Genomic DNA, 12,830 nt, shown 5'->3' on the forward strand with positions numbered 1-12,830 from the left:
CTAGGGCTCAAAACTGAAGCCTTGGCAAGCCAATCAAGTTTTTGGTGCCTTGGTTTCCCCAAATAGTAATCACAGTCATACCTGCTCCAAATGCTTGTTGTAGAGATTAAATGATGTCAACCCATGTTCACAGCAGCATTATTCTTAATAGCCGAAACATGGAAGCAACCCAAGTGCTTGGATAAACAAAATGTGGTCTATCCATGTAATGGAATATTATTCTTCCATAAAGAGCAAGGAAGTGCTGATACATGCAACAACATGGATGAACCCTGAAGACATCATATTGAGTGAAACAAGCCAGCCCCAATAGGACAGATTATTGTATGATTTCACTTATATGAAATAACCTGAATATGCAAATTCATGGGGACAGAAAGTATATTACAGGTTACCGGGGTGGCGGGAGGGGGAGAAGGGAGGTGCTGCTTAATGAGTATAGAGTTTCTGTTTGGGGTGATGGAAAAGTTTTGGTAATGGATGGTGGTCACGGTAGCACAACATCGTGAATGTAATTAATACTTCTGAATTGTACACTCGAAAGTGGTTAAAATGGGAAAAATTATGTTGTATGTGTGTTATCACAATAAAAATTTAAAAAACAATTAAGTGCATGCAAAATGGTGCACGGTCGGACCTGACTGAATAAGACTCTTTTCCCCCTTTCTCTTCTCTCATTGACTGGCCCATCCATGAGAGGGACCCCATACACCCTCTACAGGCCCAGTGCTGTCTCCCATTCTGGATCCCTGAGCACCATCAGCTCCCAACATTTCTGCCCTGGCTTCCTCTCCTAGGCTACCTGGCTAGGCCAGCTGGGACAGGGGATGGGCCACTTCTATTGGTGTGGAAGTTCCACACAGTGCAGGTGTGGAAATGGGGCTCGAACATGTTGTTTGCAAAGGACTATCATCCATGATGCTTCACTTCACATGACAAGAGGGACAAGACAGTCCTTGGGGTGCCCGTAACTAAAGCACATCCGGTCTGCAGAGCCATCTGACCTTGACTTGCCTCCAGAGGCTGAGGCGTGACTCCTGTGAGCTGGCTGTCCCGGCCCTCCCCTCCCAGTGCCTCTGGCCAGCACGGGCTCGGTACTCACGCTGGATGTCGATGGTGACCGCGGTCTCCTTGCCCCCGGGGATGGCTTTGTTGGTGGCACGACACACAATGCTCTGCCCGTTCTCCACATCGCCCGGGGAGATGAAGAGTGTACTCATGATGCTTTCCCGCTTGCCATCTCGAAGCAGGGTCTGGGGTGGAGGGAGAGAAGGCACCACGTCACCGGGCTTGGCAGCCTCGGCGGGGAGAAGGGATGGCTGGGGCAGGAGGCTGGGGCAGCTCAGGACACCTGGGGGCCAGTCTCCACACAGCGTGGGAAGGTGGCCTTACCCCCCTGGCCTGGCTGAGTGTGCAGCTGTGGAAGGTAAAAGAAATGAGAAAACCAGAAAATTTTCCATCTTGTGTGAAAATCAGCCAAAGCATGCCCAAAGACTTGCACACCCAAAGCATGAAAGAAACCAGGCTGGGCCCAACAGAAACCAGGCTGCAGGTCCTATGTGGAGTTTATCCTATGTCTGGTGTCGGAGTGACTCTCCAAGGCTGTAAAAGGAGGTCCGCGTAGGGTGGGGGTGGGGATGCTGGCAGAATCAAGGCACGCTGGCCTTCTTATCCCTTTGTCTACATAAACCCTTTCAACCTTTCATTTCACGTCCTGATCTTACTAGTCCCTCAGCCAGGCCAGAGGCCGAAGTGCCATCACCTTCCATTTGACAGGTGAGGAATCATGTGGGACCCAAAGAGGCTAAGGAAGTTGAGCAAACTCACACTTCATGGGGGGGATAATTGGTAGAGTCCCAAAGTCTTTGCCTGCCTCCCACCCCCCACCCCATCTCCCAAGTTCACAGCTTTTTTCCTCCTGGACCACAGTGCCATTCTACAGAAGGTTCCACTATGGCTGCAAATTTTCCTTCCCCAACTCCCCTTTTCCAGCCACTTCCCCCTTAGTCTGTAGCCCTAAGCTCTGAGCTCATCAGCGGCCCAGTGGGGTATGTACACCTGGGCGAGTGAGTATTGGGAGGGTGCTTTAGCTCTCTTTAGACAAAGAGAAAATCGAGTCAGGAACTTGCTGGGCAGAGCTGGGATTTGCACCTGAGACTGGGTGACCCCAGCCCCCTGGGCCACTGGGCCGCCCAAGGTCATGGCAGGGGTAGTGAGCGGCCACATGTCAGCTGCCAGGGCCCAGCTCTCCGGCCCTCAGTTCAGTGCCTTGCGGCCAGGCGATGGCCTCTATCAAGCACCGCACATCTTGCTTTTCAGGCAATCCAGACCCTGAGATTCCAAAGAGCCCCGAGAGCAAGGCCGCTGTCCTGGACTCTCTCTCCTTCATCCTCCACATCTGGCTGGGCCCTTCCTGGACTTGGGGCACTAGCCCTGGGCCTGGGCAGAGGGGTCCTCAGAGAGGGACTAGAGGAGCGTGACAGGGGCCAGTGCCACGTGCCAAGGGGTGGGTCTGATTAGCCAAAGGAGTAAGAGCCTTCGGGTCAGTCTCAGGGCCTGAGTCCAGAGCTTGGCCTAAATGGGAGGTCAGCAAAAGAGAAGGGGGTGCAGTGTAATTTAGTCCCCAGCCGTGGCCACAGCCGGGGAGGAAGCTGCAGCCCCCACCTACCATGCTGGCTCGGGGCTCTCCAGCAGAACTTCCCGAGTCTATAAATAGCCAAGCACTAATAAGAACAATTTCCTGGATGAAAATCAGACCTCGGGGGGTGGGATGGGGGAAGGCGGGAAGGAGCGGAGGAGGGCCGGCTATTGTTCTTCCCCATCTCTTTGTCTTTCCTCTTCCACAGCATTAACAAGGGACATTTATATAAGTTTGACCCTGCCATGAACCCCTGAAATTGATCTCGCCTCCTCGTGGAGGTGAGGTGGGGACGGGCCAGGGTGTCTGGGTGCTAATGAGGCTCCTTTGCCTGCTCCCCTCCTCCTGCACCCGGGGTGCTGCTGGCGCTGCTGCTCCGCCTCTAAATGAAGATTAATGATTTATTTACTGTGTCCGGGCGTGTGCTTTTCTGGGAAATAAAAATTCTGGTTCGAGTTGTTTGTTCCACCTAATTAGAGAAAAAGGGAGATGAGTACATTAAACCAGGGGAGAGCGTGGAGAAGGCGAGCGCCTCCACCCGGGCTCCCTGAGGGAAGGCCTTGGGCACCCCACTGGCCCCTGCACCCTGCACCCGGCTCGCTGCAGACCCCAGACCCCAGGGAGGAGGGGCTGCTCTGCTGGCTCTGACTTAGGACCTAGAACGTTCGCAGGGAGGGCCGTTTGGCCTGTGATTGTCCTTCCTTCTTTCATTCTCCATCCCTCCATTCTCCCTTCCCTCCTCTGTTCCTGCATTTCTCCTTTGCTTCGCCCTTGACCTTGGCTTTTCTCGTTAGGCAAACGGAGCCTTTGGACTTTGTGGACTTGGATGTACCTTTGGCCCAATGTCCTTTCTGCTGACTCGTCTGGCAGCCCCACGTCCCTGCCCCTCCTGCCTCTCCTCCCCACCCTGCACTGTGCTTGGCTCTGGGGGCGCACCGCTGGCACGGAGCCCCGACCTCCTGCTTTGGAAACCTTCATTAGCATGCTAGCATGCAGATCAGCTGGGGTAGGGCATGAGTAATGGTGAGTCCATCAGTAACAGTGAGTCACTGGGGCCACCCAATGGGGCAAGGTCACCACGTCCCAGGCCTCGGGCAGCCCTCCCTGCAGCTTAGGTGGGCACTCCCGGGCCCCTGGGCTCCTGGGGGACTGTGTCAGCAGCCCCTGAGGATCTGCGGGGACCCAGCCCCTTAGGGCTCAGCTATGTGCACGGATATGGATGGGGTCAGTCCTTTGTGAACCCGGGAACAAGGCTGCCTTCGTGGGTGGACTTCCACCCCTCTGCCCGTCTGCATGTGCACGGTCAGATTTCTCTTTGTGGGTGTCCATGGAACCAAGCCCGACTTGTTGGGAAGGCAAAGGGCCTGTCCTGCAACTGCTTCCAAGGAGTTCCTGACTGCTCCAGTGACTGTCTCCTGGCCCTTGGGATCCCTGGGAGGACTGAGGTGCCAGGCTCCTCTCAGAAGACAGCCTGGGCAGGTGCTGCTTCACGTCTGGATGCCCCCTCCTCCACCAACCCCGAGGGCAGCGACTAGTCATCCCTCCTCTCTGCTTTTCTAGGAGGCAGGGCCGGCTGGGGACAGAATGGCCCTAGATGCAGGTGTCCAGCAGCTGTGCCCCCAGCTCTTTCCAAAGCCCCCGGGCCTCCTGCTGCCTGAGGAGGGCCCAGGAATTGGGACCCCAGGCGACAAGGCCTGGTGGGGACATGGTGCGGTGCATTGGCGCCAAAATCCTGTTCTAAATCTGGGCCGCTGGCTGATATGCAAACAGCCTGTAAAGGACTGGAGAGGGGCCTGATTGCCTGGCAACAAGGCCTCCTCTCTCTTCTCCCCTCCTTCCCTGTGCCCCCACTGGCTGGTGTCCCCCCACCTCCCCCTTTTTAATTGCCTCTCTGCTTCCTTTTGTATAGCTGCCCCAGGATCCTTTCGGACTTTGTCACATGGCTGGAACCAGGGATTAGGGATGGTGGAGGACAGCTTGGCACCTTGACCTCAGACCCTGCATCCTCAGGGTGCCCCAGCCATGTGCCCTGAGGCCAGTAGGGGTGCTCGGCACGAAGAAGGCCAGGAGGAGGGGCCGCCACACTGGGGAGAGACTCTAGGTCCCTGAATTGGACAAACGGGGTGTGAAGGTGATGGGGACGGAGGGAGGGCAGGGCACAGTGGGGAAGGACTCACAGTGGGGAGGAGAGTGACAGCTTATTCCTTTCTATGGGGGTGGGGGGGTGAGGCTCCAGATCTCCTCTGGTCATGGGCCCTGGTGAGGCCCATGGCCCCTTGTATAGGTGGGCTGCAGCCCCTGGGGTGGGCAGCAGCCTGGAGCTGGAGCAGGCAGAGAGCCAACGCCCCACACTTTCCTTCCTTCTCTCCCCCAGCCCCTCCACCATCTCCCTGGCTTGTTTATTTGCTGATTTTCCAGAAGAATGGCCTCTATTTGGGCACTTGGCCCAGAGAAGCACAAAGAACAAGGGAGGAGGGAGGGGGTCCTGGCTGATCCCAGATGGCCAGGGGCTGGGTGTCCAGGATGAGAGGAGGCAGAGAGATGCCCTATCGTGTCTCCTGGGCTTCCACCCCAGCTCCAGGAGAGCAGTGCTATCTACCCTGCCCAGCCTGCAGCTCACCTGAGCACCCAGGCCATGCATGTTTGAGGAGAAGCACTCAGCAGGTTGTGCAGGGGGAGGGGCCCAAGGTCCTGCCTCTGCCTGATCCTCCTGGATCCTCCTAGGGTTCCTGGGAATGATGCCATCCCTCAGTCATCCTATCTTATCCTTCCCCCGCAGGGCACACGGTCCAGCCACAGAAAGAACATCCGACTACAAATCAGGAGGCTTTGGAACCAGGTCTGATTTTATATAAATGCCCAGGTGACCTCTCGGGAGGGAGCTTTGGGGTGGGTGAGGCAGACAGCTGGGGAAACTGAGGCAGGGAACGTAAGCCACTGAAAAAAGCGGTGGAGCCAGGTTTGTGGGACCACAGGGCCTGCTCTGTGTTCTACTCTGTCCAACAGCCCTGCTTCCTGCAGGCCCCCTGTGCATCCTCACAGCCAGCCCCAGGGACAGGCGCTGAATTGCTCTATCAGCAGGTTAGGGAGTTTGCCCAAAGTCCCCCTGCTCCAAGGTGGCAGGACCTGGATTCATTTTCAGGCTGCCCAGGCTCAACCACTCTCACTGTGACAAATACCGAGGCTTCAGACCCCAGGGCTGCCTGCAGGATCTTGGCTGTGGACGGCAGACCTCTCTCTTTCTCACTCCTTCTCTCCCCTTCTCTCTCTCTCCCTTTCTTAGCCTGGGAGGGGCTGCAGAGGGTGGGTCTGATGGTTCCTGGCACCGGTTCCTGGCGCTTGCTCCTGAGGTAGCAGCTCTGGGTTGCCCAACCTCCTGGGCTGTGCTCCAGGTCAGAGATGGAAGGCTCCTCTCCTGAGCAGATGCTCCATCTTTGGTTTTACATGAGGAAATTGAGGCCCAGGGAGCTCGAGTGACTTGCCCGAGGTTGCACAGAGCAGGGCCTGGAACCCAGGCCCCTGACTCCCACTCGATAGACGCTCCCCTGCCCGCGCTGCCGCTGCTTTCACAGGCCCTGCCCGTGCTCTCGTGGGCGGAGGGAGTGTGAACAGGGCAGCGGGGCAGAGGGGCGTCCTGTGTCCTTCCCCGCGAGGGTCTCCGGTAGCAGGGTAGCAGGGCTCTCAGAGGACCTTCAAAAACGTGGACGTGACGGCAGGTCTGGAGCAAAGGGGGTCCTGAGCCAGCAGGACTCCGACCTCTCCTTCCACGAGAGGGGCGTGTCTTTCGTGGTATGAGAGAGGCGTGTTCTCAAGGCAAGGGAGGGGCGTGACTTCCGAGGTAGGAGAGGGGGTGTGGCCTCTGCGGTAGAGAGGGGCGGGTCCTCGAGGTCCGTGGGGCGTGTCTTCCGCTGACAGCGAACACCGTTCCCCCACCCCCGGCAGGGTCCAGGCTGGTCCGACTTCAGGAAAGGACTGGGCAGATGTCTGGCTAAAGGAACACCCCTTCCCTTCCTTTTCATCCTCTTCTAGATGATGTATTCCCTTTGTCATATTTTTTATTTCGTAACACAACAAGGTGGCTCCAGCTTGGGAAATAAGCGGGCGGATTTATCTCCAATAAGCAGCCTTCCCCTGGAAGGAGATGTACCGCAGGGAAGGGGTTTGCCCTGGGTTCTGGGACCGGCTCTGGGTGGGGGCCCAGTTTTGATGGGCAGCCCTGGGGCTGACTTCTTGGCAGGCCCCTTGGACCAGGCCTGCCTCCCATCCCTCAGTGATGGGGAAGGCCTTGCTTCTCTCTCTGGGACCTGGGAGGAAGAGCAGGTGGTGGGTTGGGAGAGGGGAGCAGGCATTGTCCTTCCTCATTCTGAGGCTGAGGAGGGCCATGCGGGGAGGGCAGCTGGAATTCCGGAAGTTTGAGCCCCAGCGTCAGAGCCTGGGGGTTGGTGTGCCTCTGCATGGTGCCCTCCAAGCTGAAGGGAACGCTGCCCCTAGACCGGGGAGAGCTTTGTGAGACTGGGGTCAGGCCTGGTGCTGCCCCCTCACCAGCTGGGAAGGGCAGCAACTTCCCCTTTCAGACTCGGTTTCTCTTTGTAGGCCAGAGTGGCCGGGTGGCCCATTCTCCAGGGTCCCTTTGATTTTTAAGGCTTTGCATTACATGAACCTGTCCCTGCCTCTTCACAGTCTCCTGGAGGGGACTTCGGTGGCGGCCAGTTCAGGGTACTTCTAGTCTGGGTGGCACCTTGGATGCATTGGAGAAGAACACCCCTGCTGGTAGGAGGATTTCAGCCCTCCCTAGCCCTTCTGCCAGCACCCTGGACAGGGCAGGATCTGAACAACCTTACCAGGCAGCCCTGGCAAGGGCATCAGATTTAGCAAATAAATATCCAAGGTGCCCAGTTAAATTTGAATTTCAGATAAACAGTGATCACGTTTTAGTAAAAGTTGGACCCATAAGAGGATCTCATGCAATATATAGGACATATTTATACTAAACAATTATATGTTTACCTGGAATCCACATTTAACTGGCATCCTGGATTTTATCTGGCAGCCCTAGTCCCTGATACTGCTGTCCCTGAGCCTCCTCTTTTGACCATACCTTATTTTTAGGGTCTTCACCAAGCATAGCCGTTATCCCAAGAAAGAGAGAGGAAGACAGAACGACAGTCACAGACAGAAACAAGGTCAGATAGAAAGACAGACATGAACATAGACAAGTGGGAAAACCAGACAGAGAGAGGAAAAGATAGAGGCAGAGACAGTGAGAAACAAAAAGGGACCAAAAAGCATACATGTAGAGAGCCTGAAGCTGCAGAGAGGGGAGAGCTGGCTCCCCACCCCATTGGACCCCTCCCAAGCAGCCCCTCCCCCATGCAGCCCCTCCCCCATGCAGCCCCTCCCCCTCCCCTGAGCCCGCTCCTCACCTTGGAGTAGGTGGCCCCATTGATGACCTCTCCCTTTCTCAGCCAGATGATGGAGGCCGCAGGCTTGGCGTTGTCGGCGTGGCAGGTGAGGTTGAGGGGGTCGCCGGCCCGCAGGCTGATCACCGGCCCCCCGAGGATGACGGGGTCGTCGGGCGGCACTGCCGGGGAGAGGAGCAGGGAAGTTAGATGGAGGACATCCCCTCCCCCGAGGCAGGGGCGGCAGGCCGGGCGGGGCGAGGCTTATGGGGCTGATCACAAACAATAATTATCACACTTTAATAAAATGTGTAATCCCCTTGTATTACAACAGTAATCGCAGCCACAGCAATAATCCCTGACATATGCATCGCTTGTTTATTTGCAGAGGAGGCTGGCGTTCATCAACTTACCGGCGCCCCCGACAAGCCGGCGCGGGGCCAGGGCAGGCTTCATTAGCCTCGCTTTATAGACGGGAAAGCAGGGCCCTGCCGCCTGGAGAATATGGGGAGTTTCTTTCTTCTTTCTCTTTTTTTAACAAGGAACTGTCACATCTGTGGTCTCATCTAACCCTCACAACAATCTCAGGGAGGTAAACATCATTGTTATCCCAATTATCTCAATCCTAAACAGAGGCCCAGCAGCATGAAGTGACTCGCTCAAGGGCACACAGCATGGGAAAGGCAGAGCTGGGCCTGGGGCAGGGCTGACCCTCAGCGCTTTTAGGCTGCAGTGCCAGCCGCTCTTCCCCACTTGGGCATAGGGGAAGGGTGGCCCCTTGGAGGAAGAGACCGTGGTTCCCAGGGGCCCTCAGGCTGGCATTTCCTTAGCCTTCATTCCTTCAGGACAACATCACCCCCATCATCCCCAGAGTCAGAATTATTCTCTCTAGCCTGGTTTGTCCATTACATTTTTAAAAAACAATTTTATTGTGGTGACATATATATATAACATTCAACTTCCCATTTCAACCATTTTTAAGCGTATACTTCAGTGGCACTAAGCATATTCACAAGTTGTGCAACCATCACCGCCGTCCATTACTAAACCTTTTTCCTCACCCCAAACAGAAACTCTGGGTCCATTAAGCAATAACTCCCCATTCTCCCTGTCCCCAGCCCCTGGTCAATGCTCATCTAATTTCTGTCCCTATGGATTTGCCTATTCGAGATATTTAATATATATGGAATCATAACAGTATTTGTCCTTTTGGGTCTGGCTTCTTTCACTCAGCAAAATGTTTTCAAGTTTCATCCATGTGGTAGCACAGATGAGAACGTTATTCCTTCCGGCTCAGTAATATTCCATCGTGGGGATCGACCGCATTTGATTGCACTACATTTTGCAGCATGGTCAGCACCTTGAGACTCTCTCTGAGACTGGGAGTCCTAGGAGGAGAGGGATGGTAACAGTGTGGAGAGTGTCTTGGGGGACACCCAGCACAGAACCCTGTGCAGGGTGGAAGCGCCCCAAACACCTGCTGCCTCTGATGGGACCCCCCTCTTTGGTCCCCACAATGACCACGTGACATCGGGTGGGTGGTCACCATGGGCATTGTGTGGAGAAGAGGCCCCGAGAAACTGACTTGCTTAAGGTTACAGTCTCTTCTGAAGCTCATCCGGTGACAGGATGTTGAGAGCCTTGGGCCTCTGCGGCTTCCCCCTTGTTCTTCCTGGACATGCCACGGAAGAGGCAGCTTTCCCTGAAAACCACCCCGAAGGAGTCCCTGGGCTCCTTCCCCAGGGTGGGCCTGGGTCAGTCAATTGGGTGACTAGGTTTGGGGAAGGCCACAGACCTGGCACAGAGGACTCCTTTGTCTGGGTTGCCAGAGAAAGCCTTTCCCTCCATCCAGGTTCTCGTGTGAGCTTCTGTTGCTGGCTCATGGGTTCAGAGAAGCCAAGGAAGCTGAATGCCAGACAGACACAGCTCTGGGCCTCCAGGACTCCAGGCCTCTAGGCTCCCAGGCCTCCAGGTTCCCAGGCTTCCGGGCCTCTAGGCCTGCAGGCTCCGAGGCTTCCAGGCTCCTATGTTCCCAGACCTCCAGGCCCAAAGCTCCTAGGCTCCCAGGCCTCCTAGCTGCCAGGTGTCCAGGTCTCCAGGCCTCTAGGCTCTCAGGTCTCTATGTCTCCCAGGCCTCTAGCACTCCAGACTCCCAGGCCTGCTGGCTTCCAGGCTTCCAGGCCCCTTCTGGCTTTTGGGCTTCCAGGCCTCTGTCTGGGCTTCCAGGCCTTCCAGTCCTGCCATGGATACCTCACCCCATCAGGAGACAGCTCCCAGAACCTGTCTGGCTCCCCTGCCTTCCCAGAGCATTTTCCAATCAGGCTCTCTCCTCATCCACTCTGTCTCCTCAGGAAACCCCTGACGGATAGGAGAGCCCCCTTCTGCCGGCCAGGTAAGCACCCAAAGCAGCACACCTTCCCTCCGGCTGCCCTGTCCCCCTCCCCCAAGGCCCCTGAGGAGGCCAGGTGCAGGGCCAACCGGTCCTGAGAGCACCAACCCCATCCTCCTATTTCCCAATGAATGGCAATTCCCCGGGGCTTCCCAGATGCTGTGACTGATTTCACTGCAGCTGGCCCCATGACACTGGCCCAGGGCACAAGTCCTCCCGCTGGGAACCGGGAAGGTTTTCCAGCGCTGCCCAGCCCTCCGCTCCACCCTGGAGGCCAGGATGGCGCAGATGGCGGGAGGTGGTGCAGCCAGGGTGGAGGGGGTGGGCGCTGTGGGCTGGGTGACAGCAACAGCCTCCCTCAGCCCACCCTCCCTCTACCCGCTCATTAGAGAATGCCGGTGAGGCTAATTAAAGCTTTCCACAAACAGGGGGTGGGTGACTAGTGGCTGATGAGAGGACTGTCATCTTCCCGCCATGGGCCATTCCCCTTCCTGCAGGGAGAGCTGGGGCTGGGGGAGGTGTGACCAGATGAGGGGGCAAGTGGCGGGATCTGGCGGGAGGTGACCTAAACCCGACCATGAAGACCCACACTTCAGCTCCTTCTCCCGGTATGAAACAGGTGATCTGGAAAGTTCCCTCAGGCCATGCCATATTTGCTGGGTCCATGACAGTTGTTCTCAGCCTTGACTGTGTATCAGGATCTTCTGGAGAGGTTTTACAACTCCTGTGGCCAGACCCCATCCCGACCAATTAAATCCCCATCTCTGAAGGCCCACCCAGGCATCAGGTGTTTCTAATTTTAATGCCACCCCCCCATCCCCTCCAGGCGATTGCAACATGCCATTGAGCTTGAGAACCAGCCCTCTCTGAGCTCTTTGCTCTGAGGCTTTGCTATGCTGAGGGAGGCCTTTCCAAAATTCAAACACAGTAAAGAGTGAACCCTTCCTTCTTGCTCCTCCTGTGCTGTGGTTTTGCATTAGAAGGAGTGCAGATGGGGGTAGCAGGGGGGTGGCGCTGTGCATGTGGGTGCTTGGAATCACACACACACACACATCCACCCTCAGAATGGGTCCTGATTACATCTTCCCAAATGAGTGGTTATCACGCTGACTATTCATGTAGCCATGCATTATGGATTGCCCTTCGCCTCATTACACACCAGATGGGGGGTGGTGCATGGGTGCTGGGGGAGCTGGGTGGGTGGGTGGTGGGCGAGCAGAGAGGATGTTTGGGGGCCCCAGCAGGCTGAATAGAAATCAACCGGCACTCTCCGCAGCTGTAACTCTGAAGGAAGGAGGCCAGCTCATTACCTCTCCATTCAGACTGTGGCTGGAGCCGGCACGGGGCCGGCCGGGGAGGGGAGGAAGTCCCCAGCAGCCCTAGCCTGGAGATGCATTATTCATATATCCCCCCTCGCAGGACTGGTTATTATCCCAAACCACCATCGAGTTTGGTCTCCTAATTTTTAATCACAGGGAAGGTGGAAGTGTTAGCCTTTTGTGATTAATCCGGAGATAAAAATAGTTGACTGTTTTGGTGGTGTGCTTGTTGTCAGGGGAGAAAAAGGCATTAACTGTTGGGTGCCTGAGGCCCCCCGGAGAGGACCAGGCCTGGGGAGGTGGCCCCTGCCTCAGGAGGGGCTGGAGAGAGCCAGGACCCGACATTGGCGGGCTCCCAGGGGCACCGCCCAGGAAAGGAGCAAGTCATTTGAAGCAAGACTCCTTCATTGCAGGGCTCTTTGTGGTTCCTTCCTCTGTCACCCAGGAACCCCCTCCCCGCTGTGTCCCCTACACCCACCCTGCAGACCTGGCCAATGTGGGGCACATGTCTGTCTCCCTGTGTGTGGGAGGGAGGCCCTGAGAAGTTTCTCTGAGCTCAGTGGGCAAGGGCTAGGGGATTGCTTGTGGAGTGGTGGGGGCAGTTTCCCAATGGGGAAACTGAGGCCAGAGAGGGCAGGTGGATGGTCCTAAGTTACCGAGTGAATAAGGCAAAGAGGGATGTGAGCAGGTTTGAGAAGGGAGTGCTGGCTCCAACCAGAGATGCAAAGTGTTCATTTGCTTTAGTCTCAAGGTCCAGCATACCGTTTGACCTAAATTCTGCTGCTAAATGTTGAATGGTGGCCATGACACAGTCTTGTGGCTATATTCTAAGACCTGCTCCTGTGATCAGAAGGCCTTAGATTTCTGGACTAACATCCATCTGGGGGTGACATCTGACCATCCTTCCCACAGGGCATCAGCTGGACAGAGGGCAAAGTGGGTAGGGGGCCAGAGGGTCCCGGCCCCATTCCGGAATTGCCAGTTGGGTCATGACCTCCATGCCCAGCAGCTACATGGCGTCAAGCTCATTTGATTAGTCTTGGCTCACCAGGTCGGCCAACCTCGCCTGGGCAGCTGGGGAAACT

The 12,830-nt window shown here is 56.2% G+C and overlaps 1 protein-coding gene across 7 annotated transcripts in view; it reads right to left on the reverse strand.

Moving 5' to 3' along the window:
• Positions 1-12,830, reverse strand: part of KIRREL3 (kirre like nephrin family adhesion molecule 3) — a 591,656-nt gene that overhangs the window by 31,841 nt on the left and 546,985 nt on the right. For all 7 annotated transcript variants that reach the window (XM_037841924.1, XM_037841920.1, XM_037841919.1 and 4 more), the window contains 2 exons: positions 8,062-8,219; positions 1,103-1,253 (listed from right to left, as the gene is read on the reverse strand). In XM_037841924.1, coding sequence (XP_037697852.1) covers positions 1,103-1,253; positions 8,062-8,219 — 309 coding nt within the window. The remainder of the gene's footprint in view (positions 1-1,102; positions 1,254-8,061; positions 8,220-12,830) is intronic.

Source organism: Choloepus didactylus, chromosome 6 (assembly GCF_015220235.1).
Source record: "Choloepus didactylus isolate mChoDid1 chromosome 6, mChoDid1.pri, whole genome shotgun sequence".
In the NCBI taxonomy this organism is placed as follows: domain Eukaryota; kingdom Metazoa; phylum Chordata; class Mammalia; order Pilosa; family Megalonychidae; genus Choloepus; species Choloepus didactylus.